At 48.2% G+C, this 18,292-nt stretch overlaps 1 protein-coding gene across 3 annotated transcripts in view; it reads left to right on the top strand.

Moving 5' to 3' along the window:
* Positions 1-590: 590 nt before the first annotated feature.
* KCNH2 (potassium voltage-gated channel subfamily H member 2) overlaps positions 591-18,292 on the top strand; it is a 380,786-nt gene continuing 363,084 nt past the window's right edge. For 2 of the 3 annotated variants that reach the window (XM_068235399.1, XM_068235398.1), the window contains exon 1: positions 8,013-9,484. In XM_068235399.1, coding sequence (XP_068091500.1) covers positions 9,409-9,484 — 76 coding nt within the window. In that variant the 5' untranslated portion in view covers positions 8,013-9,408. Of the gene's footprint in view, positions 670-8,012; positions 9,485-18,292 lie in introns of those variants that run through there. The other variant, XM_068235401.1, reaches the window with a different exon arrangement.

The following is an 18,292-nucleotide window of genomic DNA, read 5'->3' as shown; positions in this document are numbered from 1 at the left end:
TTTGGTTTTTCAGCTATAAATGTGTGCATTGAAACGTTTTAAAAACACATAGCTTTAATTACTGACACACATAAATTATCTGGTTAAAGGAATATCGAGATGAATGAAATAGGTCAAATTAAGTCCATGTATATGTTCTAGCATTGTTACACACACTTACCCAAGTGTCTCTTTCCCTTAGATGTGCTCCCGGTGTTTGTAATTCCTCCCGTTAGTAACCCCAACCTAAGTGCGTCGGCGACCTCTGACCTGGAGGTAGTTTGGCTGCTGCATGTGCAATAAGAAATTTTCTGCTCTCAGACCGCGCTCCTACTTCTCTGTATGTGACGAGAACTGAGAAGAAAATATGTTTCATGCAGTGCATTGGGATACCGCACACTCCTATACCACACTGTGAATGTCACATGAACGCTTCCGCATTACAATACCGCCGCTACAACGCACCGCCCCTCAGTTCACGACAATCTGGTTGAAGTGACAGATGTTGGAGAAATGAATGTCTGTGACATCGCCTAATAAGAAAGCTTCCCTTCTCCCCATAGGAAACAGAAGGAATCTGGGAGAAGGACATTGTGACAGAAAAGGGGTAACTGCGTGAAGATGAGATCTCTGTGTGTGTGCGGCCCTCAGAATCTCTGCTGCGACTCCTGATAAATCTCTGTCCAGCTTGTAAGTGAATTAAAGTTTATAATGACTACTGTTTGATGAGACCACCACTATCCTCAGGAATGTACAGTGTGGGAATGCGGTAGGGGCGGGGGGTTGGTCACAGAGTGACAAAAATATATGATATCACATTATTATTATTATTAATCATTTTATTTTCACCAGATTTCCACAAACATCAAATAAGAAGGCGTAAAATTCTGTTTCAGGACCCCTGAACTGAGAAGGATGTGGAGGCTGCCATATTTATCTATTTTTAAAGACAACTGTAGTAAGAGGTATACGGAGGCTGCCATATTCATTTCCTGGTAAACAATACCAGTTACCTGGCTGTCCTGCTGATCTCTTTGGCTGCAGTGGTGTCTGAATCACACACCTGAAAGCAGCATGCAACTAATTCAGTCAGACTTCAGTCAGAAACGTCTGCTCTGCATGCTTGTTCAGGTTCTATGGCTAAAATTTGAAATAAATATGTCTGCCTCCAAATCCCTCTCACTTCAGGTTCCCTTTAACTACTCTACGTCCGCAGCCCCAGGACCGCCTAACGCCAATCGGCGTAAAGTCCTGGGGCTTCAGTTTGCAGGAGATCGCGCGCAGGCTGCGCATGCATCTCCTGCTTGGTGGGCGGAGCCTTTCAGTCTCCCAGCGGCGATCGCCGCTCTGAGACTGCTAGATGGCGAAACGGCCGTCTAATTACCGTGTACAGCTCTGTACTGGGGACAGCCGTGTGACCCTCTGTGTGCTTGGAAGTGATCGGCTGTCATAGGCTGAAGCCTATAACAGCAGACCACGGGATTGGCTGGCGGAGGGAGGGAGGGGGGTGCATATAAATAAAAGAAAAAACAGGAAAATGTATTAGAAAATAAACAAATAAACATCAATAAACAAATAAACAAACATCTGGGGAGCGATCAGACCCCACCAACAGAAAGCTCTGTTGGTGGGAAGAAAAGGGGGGGGGAATCACTTGTGTGCTGTGTCGTGCGGCCCTGCAGCTTGGCCTTAAAGCTGCAGTGGCCTATTTAAAAAAAATGACCTGGTCTTTAGGGGCCTGTGGTCCTGAAGTGGTTAAACAATACCAGTTGTCTGGCAGGTGTGTGGCTGCAGTAGTGTCAGATTCACAACAGAAACAAACACTCAGCTATTCCAGTCAGATCTGACAACAACGTCATAAACACCTGATCTGCATATGCTTGTTCAGGGCGTATGGCTGAGGCCCCATTCACACCTAAAAACGTAAACGCAAGCGTTTTGCATTTTTGTGCGTTTTTTTTTTCTCCTCCCTGTGTTCCGCTGTGCGCTGCGTTTTTGTAAAAAGCACTTTTCTAAGCGATTTTTTTCAGAACGTTTTTTTTTCATTCGCTCCCTGATGCAAGTCGGGAAGTGAACTCTTTGTCCCAGGAAAGAATAAATACAATGTAATTATTCTTAAAATGCAAACAGTATCGCTGCATAAAGCCATTTTGTGAGCGTTTAGCGCTCTTCCTATACCTTCCATTATAGCAAAAACGCCCCAAAAATGGTACAATCACCGCTTTGCTGAACGCACAGCGCCCGAACCGCTCAGCTGTGAATTCCCTTATAAGGAATCATCGCACAAGCGTTTGTGGGCGATTTTAAAAATAGTGTGAACGGGCCCTAAAAGTATTAGCGTTAGACACTAAGCAGGACTGCCAGGCAATATGTATTGGATAAGAGGAAATAAATATGTCTGCCTCTCTATCCCTCTTGCTTCAGTTTTCCTTTAAAGAGGATCTGTAACCTCAAAAAATCCCCTGGGGGGTACTCACCTCGGGTGGGGGAAGCCTCCGGATCCTAATGAGGCTTCCCACGCCGTCCTCTGTCCCACGGGGGTCTCGCTGCAGCCCTCCGTGCAGCCGTGACGTTATATTTACCTTCCTGGCTCCTGCGCAGGCGCTCTGACTGCTGACGGATCCGAACTACACGGAAATACCCGATCGCCGTCGGGTCTGCTCTACTGCGCAGGCGCAAGTTTCCGGCGCCTGCGCAGTAGAGCGGACCCAACTGAGATCGGGTATTTCCGTGTAGTTCGGAGAGGAAAGGAGCCACAGCGCCCCCGCTGGAGCCAGCAAAGGTAAATATTGAAATTACAGTCGGCTCTGTCGTCGGCTGTTCAGAGGGCTGCAGCGAGATCCCCGTGGGACAGAGGACGTCGAGGGAAGCCTCATTAGGATCCGGAGGCTTCGCCCACCCGAGGTGAGTACCCCCCAGGGGATCTTTTTCATGTTACAGAGTCTCTTTAAAGGGGAACTTCAGCCTAAACAAACATACTGTCAGTGTTCTCCCCAGGCTCTTTTAGCCGGGTGCTCCACCCGGCTAGTTTTGGTGACCACCCGGCTGTCATCGGCTCACCTCCTCCTATGCTGTTAGCAGAGTTGGTCACAGAAGCATCAGCCCTGCATTCTCATATTGCCCCACCCGGCTAATTTTTCATGCCACCCGGCTGGGAAAAAAAATCTGAGGAGAACACTGTACTGTCATCAAGTTACATTAGTTATGTTAATTAGAATAGATAGGTAATATAATCTCTTACCCACACTGTTTTAAAAGAACAGGCAAATGTTTGTGATTCATGGGGGCTGCCATCTTTGTCATGGGGGCAGCCATCTTTGTCATGGGGGCAGCCATCTTTGTCATGGGGGCTGCCATCTTTGTCATGGGGGCAGCCATCTTTTTGGTTTAAAGGAGGTGACAGGGAGCAGGAGACACAGTTCCAACTGTCCTGTGTCCTGATTACCTCTCCCAGCTGCACACGCTAGGCTTCAAATGTCAAATTCAAAATGTAAAAAAAAAATCCCATCATGCTTTGCACAGCATCAGGGGAAAAAAGCCCGGGCAGTTTTCTTCTGTGCACCTAAAAATGAGGCTTGTATAAGAGAAACAAAGTTCTGATGCTGTGAAACTGTTAAAGAAACACCAGGCCTTTTCAGTGCTGCTGAGTTGATTTTTAGTCCGAAGGTTCACTTTAAGTGGTGGCTGGATAGTGTAATGGTTAAGGGCTCTGCCTCTGACGCAGGAGACCTGGGTTCGAATCTCGGCTCTGCCTGTTCAGTAAGCCAGCACCTATTCAGTAGGAGACCTTGGGCAAGACTCCCTAACACTGCTACTGCCTATAGAGCGCGTCCTAGTGGCTGCAGCTCTGGCGCTTTGAGTCCGCCAGGAGAAAAGCGCGATATAAGTGTTCTGTGTTTGTTTGTTTGTTTGTTTGTTTAAACAACACCAGTTGCTTGGCATCTTGCTGATCTTTCTGGCATCAGTAGTGTCTGAATTACACACCTAAAACAAGCATGCAGCTAATCCAGCCACATTTCAGTCAGATCTTTATGCTTGTTCAGGGTCTATGGCTAAAAGTGTTAGAGACAGAGGATCTACAGGACAGCCAGGCAATCTGCATTGTTTAGAATGAAATACCGGTACATGGTGTATGTCAGCCTCCATATCCCTCTTCAGGTGTGCTTTAAGTATGTATTGCAGTTCATCCTAGCAGCACTGGAGTCCTAGGCTCAGTTCCTGGCCAGAACACTATCAGCATTTCCCCTGTGCTTTCATGGGTTTCCTCCGGGCATTCCAGCTTTTTCCCAAATCCCAGTAAAACGCTGGTATTTTTCCTTTCTTGGATTTGTGATGTTCCTGTTGTGCCCCTCATTTAGGTGGCTTGGGTTTACATATTTATCAGTTAGGGCCTGATTCACAAAGCGGTGATAACTCAGTTATCACGCCTAAAAGACTTTAGGCGTGATAACCTTTGCACTAGCAAAGTTATCACCGCTTTGTGCTCTAACTCGCGCGAAGCTCTTGCGCGCAAACGCGCATGCGCGCAAAGTCCCATAGGGCTTAATGGGCTCTGCGTGCGAAGTGCGTTGCGCGTGCGCACAACACTTTGCGCGCGGGAGCTTCGCGCAAGTTTCTTCACATCACGCCTAAACTAAGTTTAGGCGTGATAAAGGGCTTTTCACAGGCGTGCAAAGTGTTTGCACCGCTTTGTGAATCAGGCCCTTAGTATCGTATGTGTATAACTGCACAGTGCTATTCTTTATATGAATTGTCTTCATCCCAGTTTGACCATATATCATGTATGACAGATATTCGTCTATGACTGGGGATTAGATTATGAGCTCCTCTGAGAACAGTCAGTCACATGACTATGCATAGCTCCCAACAGTCCCTCTTTTGGAGGGACAGTCCCTCTTTGGGAGCCCTGTCTCTCTGTCCCTCTTTCCTCCTCATGTGTCCCTCTTTCAGGACTTTGTCCCTCTTTCTATGTAAATATACATATTTCTCTACTATAAAATGTGTTTGATTCTAAACTTTATTCCCATCCTTTAAATTGATATATTACTAATTTTAAAATGTTAATATGAAGGAAAATGAACCAGGATAGAAAGGACCAGTATGGTTTGAATTATAAAACAACATGTTTTTCTTATGAAATCTTTATGGTATGTGTGACTAGAGGTGAGCCTTATTGGCTATTCATGAGGCAATGCTCATGCAAATGCATGCACAAATCAATACCTCAAAGCAGTCACCCTGCTACATGCTACATTAGCACTATCCAGGAGTGCCACGGGGAAGATTCCCAATGCCCCCTTTTTATACAACCGGGGGGACCGCAGGGTTCCAGGCTCTCTCACTGCCTGGAAACCACAGCGGCACCTCGGAGGGGGAGGCTGGGTGGCGCAGACGACCCCCCCAAGTGTGGCTAGCGCCGGGGAGAGCCGTCCGCACCCACCTCCCAATATTAAAAACAGGTACTTACCTTAACGTCCATTGCGTTCTGCTACATGCGCATTAACTTGGAGGCACCACATGAGAAAGGAGAGAAGCATGGGTCACCCCGAGCTTTAGAGCTCAAGGCTGGCTCACATACAGCACTCCAGAGGGGGGGGGGGGGGGGGGGGGAGGACAGGTGCAGACAACTCACTCCAGGGTTCACACCACCGGAGCAAGCCATCCACCACCTGCCTCCAAAGGATACAAACTGCACAAAATGCTGCGCCACCTAGCCCCCCCCCCCCCCCTCCGTGGTGCCGCTGTGGTTCCCAGGCAGTGAGAGAGCCTGGGACCCCGCAGTCCCCCCGGTTGTATGGGGGCATTGGGAAGCCTCCCTGTGGCGCTCCTGGAAAGTGCTAATGTAGGTTTGGTTTTTAGACCCTGCATAGTTTGGCATGCGAAAGCAAATGCATATTTGCATGAGCATTGCCTCATGAATAGCCAATTAGGCCGGATTTGCAAAGCCAGACTTGCTAGGGTTAAACTTGGTGTTTGAGCACGCATACATTTTCTCATGGAAAGCCTACTTCTTCTTCTTGCTTCAAGGTTGAGGCGCGTACTCTATTAGATAGATAGAAGATGCGGCGTATGCTACGACGCGGGTTCGCTAGTACATAATAATATGGTAGATCATTAGACTATGACTATGGTAGTATTAGATTGTGAGCTCCTCTGAGGACAGTCAGTGACATGACTATGTACTCTGTACAGTGCTGCAGAAGATGCCAGTGCTATATAAATACATAATAATAATATGGTAGAAAATTACACTATGACTATGGTAGGATTAGAGTGTCACGGGAAAAATTTGCATGCAGATGTGATGACGATGTATGCGAATTTAACCATGGCAGTCCTGGTGTGATTTTCTATTGTTTCTATGCAAATTCGCATGAAAATTCGCATACCCAAACTGCATGCGAATTTCCTATTAAATACATTGTATGCGATTCGCATAGCGGTATGCGGTATGCAAATTCTGATGGCACTGCCATGCAATTTTTTTCTGCACAGAAAAACGCAAAGGAATCCTGACAAGTGGAAACAGTGCCATTCACTTGTATTGCTGTGCGCATTCGCATGCGAAAAACGCATGCGAATTCGCGATAGTGGAAATGAACCCTCAGGATAATAAGTGACATGACTATGTACTCTGTAAAGTGCTGCAGAAGATGTCAGTGCTATATAAATACATAATAATAATAATAATAATAATATGGTAGGACATTAGACTATGACTATGTACTCTGTAAAGTGCTGCAGAAGATGTCAGTGCTATATAAATACATAGTAATAATAATATGGTAGGACATTAGACTATGACTATGTACTCTGTAAAGTGCTGCAGAAGATGTCAGTGCTATATAAATACATAATAATAATAATAATATGGTAGGACATTAGACTATGACTATGTACTCTGTAAAGTGCTGCAGAAGATGTCAGTGCTATATAAATACTGTATACATAATAATAATAATAATAATAATAATATGGTAGGTATTAGACTATGACTATGGTAGGGATTCGATTGTGAGCCCCTCTGGTGACAGTCAATACATAATAATAATTTATCTTCAGCATAATAATAATTCTATTTTGTAGAAGCTTAACCAACAGCCAAACAGAATTGGTTGTTGCCGTTGGGGTGGCATTGAGGGATGAGAGTCTTTTATTTTCGTTTTCACACATTCGCAGTTTTATCAGCATCTCCACCGCTCGCCACCAGTTCTTTTTCACATCTGTCATATTTACCATTTGTCGGGAATATTTGCTGTGGAATTGAGCAATGTACGGCAAACCGAGGATAAATTCCTACCAAGCCCTTGTAAAGATTTGGCTAGAAATAATGTACCCTGACCCACAGAGCTTGCAGTCTAGGGCAGGGATAGCTGGGAGAATGAGGAGGGAGTGTGTCAGTCATCCTCAGTCCAGGAGGTGTGACACGCGTTTGAGTTGAGAGATTATTGGCTTGTTAATGGGAAATATTGCTGGTTTTGTTTAAGCTCGGCATTAATCCCCTCATTATGGGAGGAAGCGGCGCACCTGCCGCCAGGCTCCCCAGAATGCCGCTTCCCAGCACTCCGGTTCCTCATTGATGCTCTCGCTAAAATGTGTCGGTAATTTTTATCCCCCTGGCTGCAGCTCCGATTAACCCTCTCCTGCCGTGCGATGGGGTGGCTTGTGCTGTCATTGCTTCATGTGACACCAGCATCCTATGGAGGACCCATTCCCAGCTGCAGCTCCTCCTCATCTCCCCCCCCCCCCTCCCTCTCCTGCTCCCTGGATCTCTCCTGTACTGAACGGCAGACCTGCCTCTCCCCTCCACCCTCTCCTTTCATAACACAGGAGCCTGCAGCCTGTGATGCTTCCCAGCTGGGATTCCCCCCTCGTCTGACAGCAGAAGAAGGGAAGGGAGGGGGGGTAGCAGGAGGAGGAGGAGGAGCGGCAGCAAGCTATAGCAGCAGGCACAACACCATCCGTCTCCTGGAGGAGCATCATCCCTTCTGCCTCCTCTCCTAATAAGGGGATGCCTTGTGCAGGAGACGGCCCAGGCTTGCTGCCAGCCACAACCTAGAGCACACGTCCTGCACTTGGCGTGTGTGTTTGACATCTCCAACAGCAACACAGCCGATGACAGGTGACAAGAAGGATCCACGCGCCTTTGCAATAGATCACCCGGATCTCCTGCTCTGACCTCCCCTCCTCACCGATTCCCGCCTTCCACAACAAAGGATCATGGGATGGTAGCGCTTGCTGTGCGCTGAAGGACAGTGGGATATCCGCACCGGCTATTCGGGATTACACTACCGCCGGGACGACCAGAACGCCAGCCCGATTGGATTAACGTCCGCAAGAGCGTCTCGGAGATCGAATACCCAAAAAGTGCCAGTTTCTACCCAAATCCCACCTTTGTTCTCCAGTGGTCAAGTTCCCCCCTCCTTTTCCCGGGTGATAGGTGATGGCAGGGTCCAGGGACATGTCCTTGAGGAACCGTCAGGCCTGAGGCTGGACAGGGGGAAGTTTCGCTGATAAGATTGTTGTAGAGAGTTTGATACCTGTGGGAAAGAGGCAATGGGGTAACAGGAAGCCTCCTAACCACCAGTGCTTGTGAATGAGGCCAGTGGCTGGCTACGCACATGGAGATATGTGTTTTTATAGCTTGCACAGAACGTATGTTACATAGATGAAGCACACATCCCCGTTATCTGGGGAGGAGGCTTTGCTCCGTCTCCATCTAGGCACAGTTAGCTAATAATAGGTGCCTCTCCTCGCTGGCGGCAACAGATGAGATAATTGTGCGCTCGCATCTCTGTCGCACCTCTGGCCCAGCACGGTGTGTGACAAGCTGCGTCCCCAGAGCGATCTCCTTTGTCTGACACTTATTGTCTGTCTGCGTGTCACACACACACACACACACACACATCACTGGCACCCGGGAGGGGAGCAGCTGAGCAGAGCGTGTTGTCAGAGGCTGCGAAGAGTTAACAAAGGTTCCGTGGCACTCATGTGACTCCTTGTAGACAGAAGTGCAGGGTTGCGAGGGCGATGGAGAGCCAGCGGCTCATTTGAATACAGGTGCGAAGAGCAGTGTGACAGGTGCATGTGGCGACGGATATCGCCTGAGTCGCTCCCATCCGTATCATCTCACTAGCATCAGGTAAGAGCTAAAGACCCACCAATGAGCCGCCAGAAGACCACAGGCATTGGCTAGGTAGAGGCGCGCCATCTTTACGTTGGCATTGGCTGGTTCTTGGTGATCTAGGAGAACGGGAAAGAGTTTGATCGGTTGACCCTTCAGTCTCCATCTCTTCTTAATTTTTGGGTGGTCTCTATGCATCCTGGCTCCCCCATCCTGGCTGTGAATTGGACTTCTTTGCTACTGACTCGGTGCATGCGGTAGAGGAGGTACTGGGATTGTGAACAGAACGGACTCATGGGATAAGGATGCCGGTCCGCAGAGGTCACGTGGCCCCTCAGAACACCTTCTTGGACACCATCATACGCAAGTTTGAAGGACAAAGTAAGTGATGTGACTGTGATGGTTGAACAGTTATCCTGAGTGGCACAAAAAGCATGGGGCAGGTGGCCTGATATCCAGGTCACCAAATGCACTGTATTAGAGACGGGTACAGTGTCCATCCCACCGTAAGAACAGTACATGCATGAAAGATGTTCAGCTGGCTCATTGAACCGTATGGGGGTGAGGGGTAGTATAATGCCTCTCCCACCCTAAGAAAAGTACCTGTGTTCATAGTGGTGAAACTACAATTCATGTTCAAACCTTTTCCCTTGCCTCCCCTTTTTACCCTTCAGGGGCTTGGGCACCATACAACAAGTGTGGCCATCGTGATTTTCACACTCATAACAAATCATAGCCACAAAAACACCTGATCTGAAGTATAGTCCCCTGTATCCGAGGAAGGGGGGGGGGGTTAGTAGTAGGATGACCTCACAGCTCTGGGCCGCCTTCCGTTAGCAGGAGTGCTCCCCTGTAGTTGTGTGTGCGTGTGCATGATGTCCAGACAGCTCATTGAACTGTATGGGGGAGAGAGGGTTAGTATATTGCCTTTCCCCCCCCTTAGTACAGTACATCATGAATGATAGCCAGCTAGATCATTGAACTGTATGGGGGAGAGAGGGTTAGTATATTGCCTTCCCCCCCTTAGTACAGTACATCATAAATGATAGCCAGCTAGATCATTGAACTGTATGGGGGAGAGAGGGTTAGTATATGGCCTTTCCCACTCATAGTACAGTACATCATGATGGACAGCTAGATCATTTAACTGTAGGGGGGTGAGGGGTAGTATAATAATCCCTATCCCACCCTAAGTACAGTACATGTGTGTACAGTGGCGTAACTACAATTCATGCCCCCACTGTTCACACCCTTCCCCTTGCCTCCCCTTGGTGCCCTTCACTGGCTTGGGCACCACCTCACAAGGGCCATAAAACAAGCGTGGCCATCATGATCTTGACACTCATATAAGATGTCTTGCCACAAAAACACCTGATCTGAAGTATAGTCCCCTGTATTGGAGTAAAGGAAGTCTAGTAGTAGGGGGCCCTCCACAGCTCTGGGCCCCCCTGTAATAGCAGGAGCTGCTCCCCTGTATTAGCGCCACTGCGTGTGCATGATGTCCAGCTATATCATTGAACAGTATGGGGGTGAGAGTCAGGGCCAGGCAGAGGCAAGAGAGGCTCCAGCCTCAGGGCGCAGTGTAGGAGGGGGTGCAGGGCCGAGGCATAGGCTGGAGAGGCTCCAGCCTCAGGGCGCAGTGTAGGAGGGGGTGCAGGGCCGAGGCATAGGCTGGAGAGGCTCCAGCCTCAGGGCGCAGTGTAGGAGGGGGCGCACAACTCACTCAGCTATCATTCCGCTATTGTGTTTGAAGCAGAGAGAAATAAGAAAAGGGGATACATGGCAGTGACTGCAAGCCAGATAACTAGAGATTAAGGTGTTGGGGGGTTGGGGGCCTTGGGGCACAACTTAGTCTAATAGCAATCAGTGTGTACGGCTGGGGTGGGAGGGATGGACGGGCACACTTTGGTGTCTCAGCCTTGGGTGTTGGAGGACCTTGTCCCGTCTCTGGTGAGGGTTAGTATATTGCCTCTCACACCCTAAGTACAGTACATGATTAGTGATGGTCAGCTGATACAGTTTATTGCTTGGAGAAATATAATGCCCAGATCACTCAGAGTACTGTATATGTATCACAATTCCCAGCTGATCCAGACTACAGTGTGGGTGGTGGTATCACAATCCCCAGCCCTCCTAGTGTGAAGCACAGGTATACATCATGGCCACCTTATTATGAGCACAGTGTGGGTAACATATTGCCCAGCATACTAGGTCTGTGATGCAGGTGGTTGTACCATGTTGTACCTGACAGCTGGTGCACTGCATGGAAGGAGCCGTTCCCCACTCAGCCAGCGTGCAATGCAAGTGGCAGCAGAAGATGTACTATTTGGCGGGGTGGAGGAGACATATTGCTAGACTCAAGGTTCATATCCATGGCAAGATTGCGTCTTTTGTTTTCGTCAACAGTCATTTGTCTTGTGTGATATCATGTAATTGTAGTTTATTGAAACTTCGCTAATTGATGGCTAAACACGTGTTTAAGAGCCCCTCATAGTGTAACACATCGGGCACGACCGTTCTGTCTTAAAGGGGTTCTGAAGTAGGAGGTATACAGAGGCTGCCATATTTATTTCCTTTTAATCAATGCCAGTTGCCCGGCAGCCCTGCTGGTCTATCTCTCTGCAATAGTATCTGAATAACACCAGAAACAAGCATGCAGCTGGTCATGTCAGATCTGACTTTAAAGTCTGAAACACCTGATCTGCTGCATGCTTGTACAGGGGCTATGGCTAATAGTGTTAGAGGCAGAGGATCAGCAGGACAGCCAGGCAACTGGTATTGCTTAAAAGGAAATAAATATGGCAGCCGTTGTATACCTCTTACTTCAGTTCCCCTTTAAGGTGGCCATACACGATACAATAAAATTATCCGATTTTATGGCAATTCAATAAATATGATCGTATCTCCCGAAAAAATGGAAAGGTTTTTTTTTTTTTTTCATTCGCCTGAAAAATACGATCGGATTTTCCGTTTTTTCGATTCATTATCGATCTGGAATGCTGTAAATATTTCTTCTATTTTTCTAAAGATTGTATGGTGTGTGTTAGATTGTCAATTTATTAATATACACACCCTAGCAATTTTCTCAGTTTCCAATCTTTTTTATCATAATTGAGGAAAAATGTAACACCTGTGTGTGGTACATTGGTCATATTTTTGAAATGTTACAATCAGTCAGAAAAATTGATTGCAATTCTTGAATTGAACAGATATTTTAAAAAAATTGTATGGTGTGTGGCCACCTTAAGTCAGAGGAAAAATTGCTTGGTTTGAATGATCGCGATATTGGAGGATAGATCGGGGATTGACCATTCGTTGGCGGAGTTCCCCTTAATGTCCCATGGGTGGTTTGCTTCACAAGGTGATGCAGTCCGGAGGATACTTTCCCGACTGAACCAGTATATGAGGCGGGGGGAGGAGGGGTTTACACTGGACCCTCACAATGCCAGACTTATCAGGTCTATGGTCCAGGGAGTGTGCTACTTAAAGGCCAACTACGGTAAGAGGAAAATGGAGGCTGCCATATTTATTTCCTTTTAAATAATACCAGTTGCTTGGCAGTCCTGCTGGTCTATTTGGCTGCAGTAGTGTCTGAATCACACCAGAAACAAGCATGCAGCTAATCTTGTCAGATCTGACAATAATGTCAGAAACACCTGATCTGCTGCATGCTTGTTCAGGGTCTATGGCTAAATGTATTAGAGGCAGAGGATCAGCAGGGCAGCCAGGCAACTGGTATTGCTTAAAAAGAAATTAATATGGCAGCCTCCATATACCTCTCACCTCTAGTTCACTTTAAGAGTGCGGGTTTTTAATGGTGGGCTAACATGCTGGACTTGTGTACAGTGAGGAGGAACCTGCTGTTGGGCTGATTTTGTGTACAGTACAGTAGAGTAGAGTAGAGGGAGGTAAAAGGGGTTCTGGTTCCGGATAAGTAAAGGTGCTTGTCTATCATACAATCGTGATTGTACAATCTTATCAAATCCAAGTAGCAGAGACAGGTAAGAGGATATGCTTTGAACAGATACTTTAGGTAGTCCCTGATATTACATAGAAATGGTAAGATTGTACAATCAAGGAGTACGAAGATCAACCATGGGTGCAATGCAAATCAGGAATGCCAAAGACGGCCTGGGACAACACCTGGATTTAGATGAGAACTAGCTGATTGCCCGGTGTAGCCCAGGTATGCATTTGGCTGGTGTTGGCTCCGCCCGCTTTTTCTAACACTAACACAATTACTCAATGACCTAGTTTGTGAGCTTTGCGGTCTTTGGCATCAATAATTTGCATTGAAATGAAACAAATCTGATTAACTTTTTGTGGCTCCACCCTCTTTTCTGAATTTGAGCCCCAGTCACCCAATAACCAACTGTACCAGGTTTGAGGCTTGTTCCAAAAACAGTGTAAGAATGGATGCAGTTTACATTTTCCCAGTGAAATTTGTATTTGTCTCCACCCACTTTTTGGTTATGGGGATAAAAAGTATCCTATGTGTTATTCCAGGTAATGTACTATGTGTGTGCCAAATTCCATTAAAATCTGTTCAGCCATTGTTGCGTGATTGAGTAACAAACATTCAAACTTTCACATTTATAATATTAGTAAGATTATAGACAGCAGGCGCAACATTTCCATAGGCAGATGTTTATCAAGTGCTCACTTGTTGACCTAAACGTTGTGTCTATGGATACATACACACGTCTGATTTTTCCAGACAACCGGTCATTCAGACCAGTCGTTTGGACGTCAAATTGGGCTTGTGTGCAAACGTACGTTTGGAAAAATCAGACGTGTCTATGTACCTTATGATACTCATGTAAAATAACAGACTATTGAAGCTAATTCCAAATTATTAATGCCAAGGTCCCCAAAGCTCACAAACTTGGTCATTGAGTGTTTGTGCGTTAGGGTTAGAAAGTGGGCGGAGCCAACACCAGTCAAATACATTCCCGGGCAACGCCGGGTCATCAGTGGGTGGAGACAAATACAAATTTCACTGGGAAAATGTAAACTGCAGCCATTCTTACACTGTTAATGGCAGGGTTCTTAAACTTTGCACAGTTGGTCACTGGGTGACTGGAATTAACCTGTTGCCGCCCACATCACGCCAATGGGCGTGGCCGCGGCGGCAGCCCCAGGACCTCCTAACGCCAATTGGTGTAAAGTCCTGGGGCTGTGTTTTGCAGGAGATCGCACGCAGGGTGCGCGCGCATCTCCTGCTTGGTGGGCAGAGCGGAGCTCCGGCTTCAGTCTCCGAGCGGCGGTTGCCGCTCGGGAGACTGTTAGATGGCGTGATCGCTGTCTATTTACATGTACAGCACTGCGATCAGCAGCAGCGCTGTACTGGGGACAGCCGTGTGACACGGCTGTCCCCTCCTGAGACACCGAGGTGATCGGCTGTCATAGGCTGAAGCCTATGACAGCTGATTACGGGGATTGGCTGGCAGGGGAAGGGAGGGAGGGGGGTTTACAACTAATTAAAAAAACCAAAATATTTGACAAAAAAAAAATCAAATAAACAAACGCACATAAACAAACAAACATTGGGGGGGCCATCAGACCCCACCAACAGAGAGCTCTGTTGGTGGGGAGAAAAGGGGGGAAGAATCACTTTTGTGCTGTGTTGTGTCGCTTTGCAGCTTGGCCTTAAAGCTGCAGTGGCTGAGTTAATCAAAAATTGCCTGGTCTTTAGGGGGGTTTAACACTGCGGTCCTCAAGAGGTTAATATTCAGAAAAGTGGGTGGAGCCTACAAAAGTGAATCAAACTTCACCTATTGCTTTTCAAGGGGAATATTTCATTGCTGCCATTCTTGCACTGTTAATGGCACAGGCCTTAAACCTGGTACAGTTGGTGATTGGGTGACTGGGATTCAAATTCAGAAAAGGGGGTGGAGTCACAAACAGCCCTTTAGATTTTTTTCCATTTCAATGCAAATTATTGATACCAAAGACCGCAAAGCTCACAAACTTGGTCATTGAGTATTGTGTATTAGAGTTAGAAAAAGTATGCAGAGCCAACACCAGCCAAATACATACCCGGGCAACGCCGGGCCACCAGCTAGTTTTAGCTAAAATATTCAAGTAGTTACATGCCTCATGATAATTCATCAAGTAGTCAAATGGCAGCAGATTTTCCGACAAAATCCTATCAGATTGGCGGCAGATATCCCCACAAAATGCAATCAGATTGGTAGCAGATATCCCCCCACAAAATGCAATAAGATTGGCGGCAGATTTCCCCACAAAATGCAATCAGGTTGGCGGCAGATACCCCCACAAAATGCAATCAGGTTGGCGGCAGATACCCCCACAAAATGCAATCAGGTTGGCGGCAGATACCCCCACAAAATGCAATCAGGTTGGCGGCAGATACCCCCACAAAATGCAAGTTCCCCCCAGCTTGGAAGGGGGGGCAGCAAGCACAGATCGGCGGGGAGGGGGGGAAGCCTCCCCCTCTCACCTAGGGCCCCCCCAGTTAGGTAGGCAGCCGCAGGTCTCAGCCCCCCATGCTGGAAGGGGGGCAGCGGGCACAGAGCGTCGGGGAGAGGGGGAAGCCTCCCCCCCTCATCTAGGGCCCCCCCTTCTGCGCTCCCCCCTGTCCAAAATAGCAGCCAGCAGCGAGTGCAGGAATCACTTACCATCCGAGAGTCAGATCGATAGCTCTGCGTGCCGCTGCTGGTCTGGCCTCCTGCACTGCACTGTCCAATCACGCTCTCACAGGAAGTGCTGCGAGAGCGTGATTGGACAGCCAGTGCAGAAGCCCAGACCAGCGGCACTCAGAGCTATCGATCTGACTCTCGGTCGGTAAGCTATTCTCCGCTGCTGCCGCTGGCTGGCTGCAATTGTGGAGGTGGGGGAGCGCGGAAGGGGGGCCCCTAGGTGAGGGGGGTGAGGCTGCGCTTAGCCCCCTCGTTTTCAGCATTGGGGTCCCCAGGAGGCGGGGCGGCCGGGGCCCACCGATGGGACCATCGGCACTTTGGCGGCTCAGTACGAGCCTGCACTCAATCATTGGGCAGTGGAGGGAGGGGGATGTACAATGATGGGCTCAGACAGTGTACACTGAAGGGAAGGAGATTATGATGGTGACTCATGCACTATATAGTATAGGGAGGAGATGTACAGTATGTGTTTCACTTCTCTTATGACTCTCTGCTTTCTTTTCCAGTTCTGCAGTACCAGAGCTCAGCAATGTTCCTTTTATACACATACATTCTACTGAGCCACTTTTCCCATGTTACATTTCCACTATCTGCATTCCATCACCTACCTCTTCTGCAGTGTTTATCCTGTGCTTCATTCCTCTACTCTCTTCTCATCCTGTGCCTCATGCATCATCTATACTGCCCCTCTCATTCTGTGTCTCATACCTCTTCTATAGTGCCCCTCCTATTCTGTCATGAGTTCTTTACAGGCTACGGTGTCCCTCCCACCCTGTGCCTCATACCTCCTCTACAGAGCTCCTCCCATCCTGTGCCTCATGCCTCCTCTACAATGTCCCTCTTATCCTGTGTCTCGTGCCTCTTCTAAACTGCCCCTCTCATTCTGTGTCTCATGCCTCCTCTATTGTGCCCCTCCTATTCTGTCATGAGTTCTTTACAGGCTACAGTGTCCCTCCCACCCTGTGCCTCATACCTCCTCTACAGTGCCACTCCCTTCCTGTGCCTCATGCCTCCTCTACAATGGTGCTCTTATCATGTGCCTCGTGACTACAGTGGCCCTCCTATCCTCCTATCTGGAGTGCTGTCCCATCCTGTACCTGTCTCCTCTACCGTGTCCCTCTTGTTCTGTGTCTACACTTCTTCTACAGTGCCAGTCACGTCCTGTACCTCATGCCTCATCTAGAGTGCCCTCCCATCCTGTACCTCATGCTTTTTCTACAGTGTCCCTCTTATCTTGTGCATCTTGCCTCCTCTACAGTGCCAGTCCCATCCTGTACCTCATTCCTCCTCTATAGTGATCTCCTGTTCTGTGCCTCATGCCTCCTCTAGATTGTCCTCCTATGCTTCACCTCATACCTCCTCCACAAGAGTGCCCTTCCATCCTGTGCCTCATCCTGTGCCTCATGTCTCTAGATTGCCCTTCCATCCTGTGCTTCATGCCTCCTCTAGATAACACTTCCCATCCTGTGCCTCATACCTCCTATTGAGTGCCCTTTCCTTCCTGTGCCTCATACCTCCTATTGAGTGCCCTTCCATCCTGTGCCTCATACCTCCTATAGAGTGCCCTTCCGTCCTGTGCCTCATACCTCCTATTGAGTGCCCGTCCGTCCTGTGCCTCATACCTCCTATTGAGTGCCCTTCCTTCCTGTACCTCATACCTCCTATTGAGTGCCCTTCCATCCTGTGCCTCATACCTCCTCTAGAGTGCCTTTCTATCCTGTGCCTCATACCTCCTCTTGAGTGCCCTTCCATCCTGTGCCTCATGACTCCTGTACAGTGCCAGTCTCATTCTGCATCTAATGTTTTGTCTGACTTTATTTCTACTGCATCTCATTCCCTGCCTACTCCAAAAGTCTCATCTCTTCTTGCACCTCCTGTTTCTTTTACTGTAGTGCCTTATGCCTCATGTTTTCTCTGCGGTGCCCATCCTATCCAGTGCACACGTATACTCAAAACGTTCCCTTCCCTACTGTGTCTTCTACAGTGCCTGTCTCGTCTTTTGCCTCATGCCTCCTTGTAGTGCCCATCCCACCCTCTACAATGCCCATCCCACCCAGTGTCTCATACGTCCTCTACAATGCCCATTCCACCCAGTGTCTCATACATCCTCTACAGTGCCCATCCCACCCAGTGTCTCATACGTCCTCTACAATGCCCATCCCACCCAGTGTCTCATACGTCCTCTACAATGCCCATCCCACCCAGTGTCTCATACGTCCTCTACAATGCCCATCCCACCCAGTGTCTCATACGTCCTCTACAATGCCCATCCCATCCAGTGTCTCATACGTCCTCTACAATGCCCATTCCACCCAGTGTCTCATACGTCCTCTACAGTGCCCATCCCACCCAGTGTCTCATACGTCCTCTACAATGCCCATCCCACCCAGTGTCTCATACGTCCTCTGCAATGCCCATCCCACCCAGTTTCTCATACGTCCTCTACAATGCCCATCCCACCCAGTGTCTCATACGTCCTCTACAATGCCCATCCCACCCAGTGTCTCATACGTCCTCTACAGTGCCC

The sequence above is a fragment of the Hyperolius riggenbachi genome, chromosome 5 (genome assembly GCF_040937935.1).
Source record: "Hyperolius riggenbachi isolate aHypRig1 chromosome 5, aHypRig1.pri, whole genome shotgun sequence".
NCBI classification, from domain to species: domain Eukaryota; kingdom Metazoa; phylum Chordata; class Amphibia; order Anura; family Hyperoliidae; genus Hyperolius; species Hyperolius riggenbachi.
This window is presented reverse-complemented; position numbering and strand designations above follow the sequence as displayed.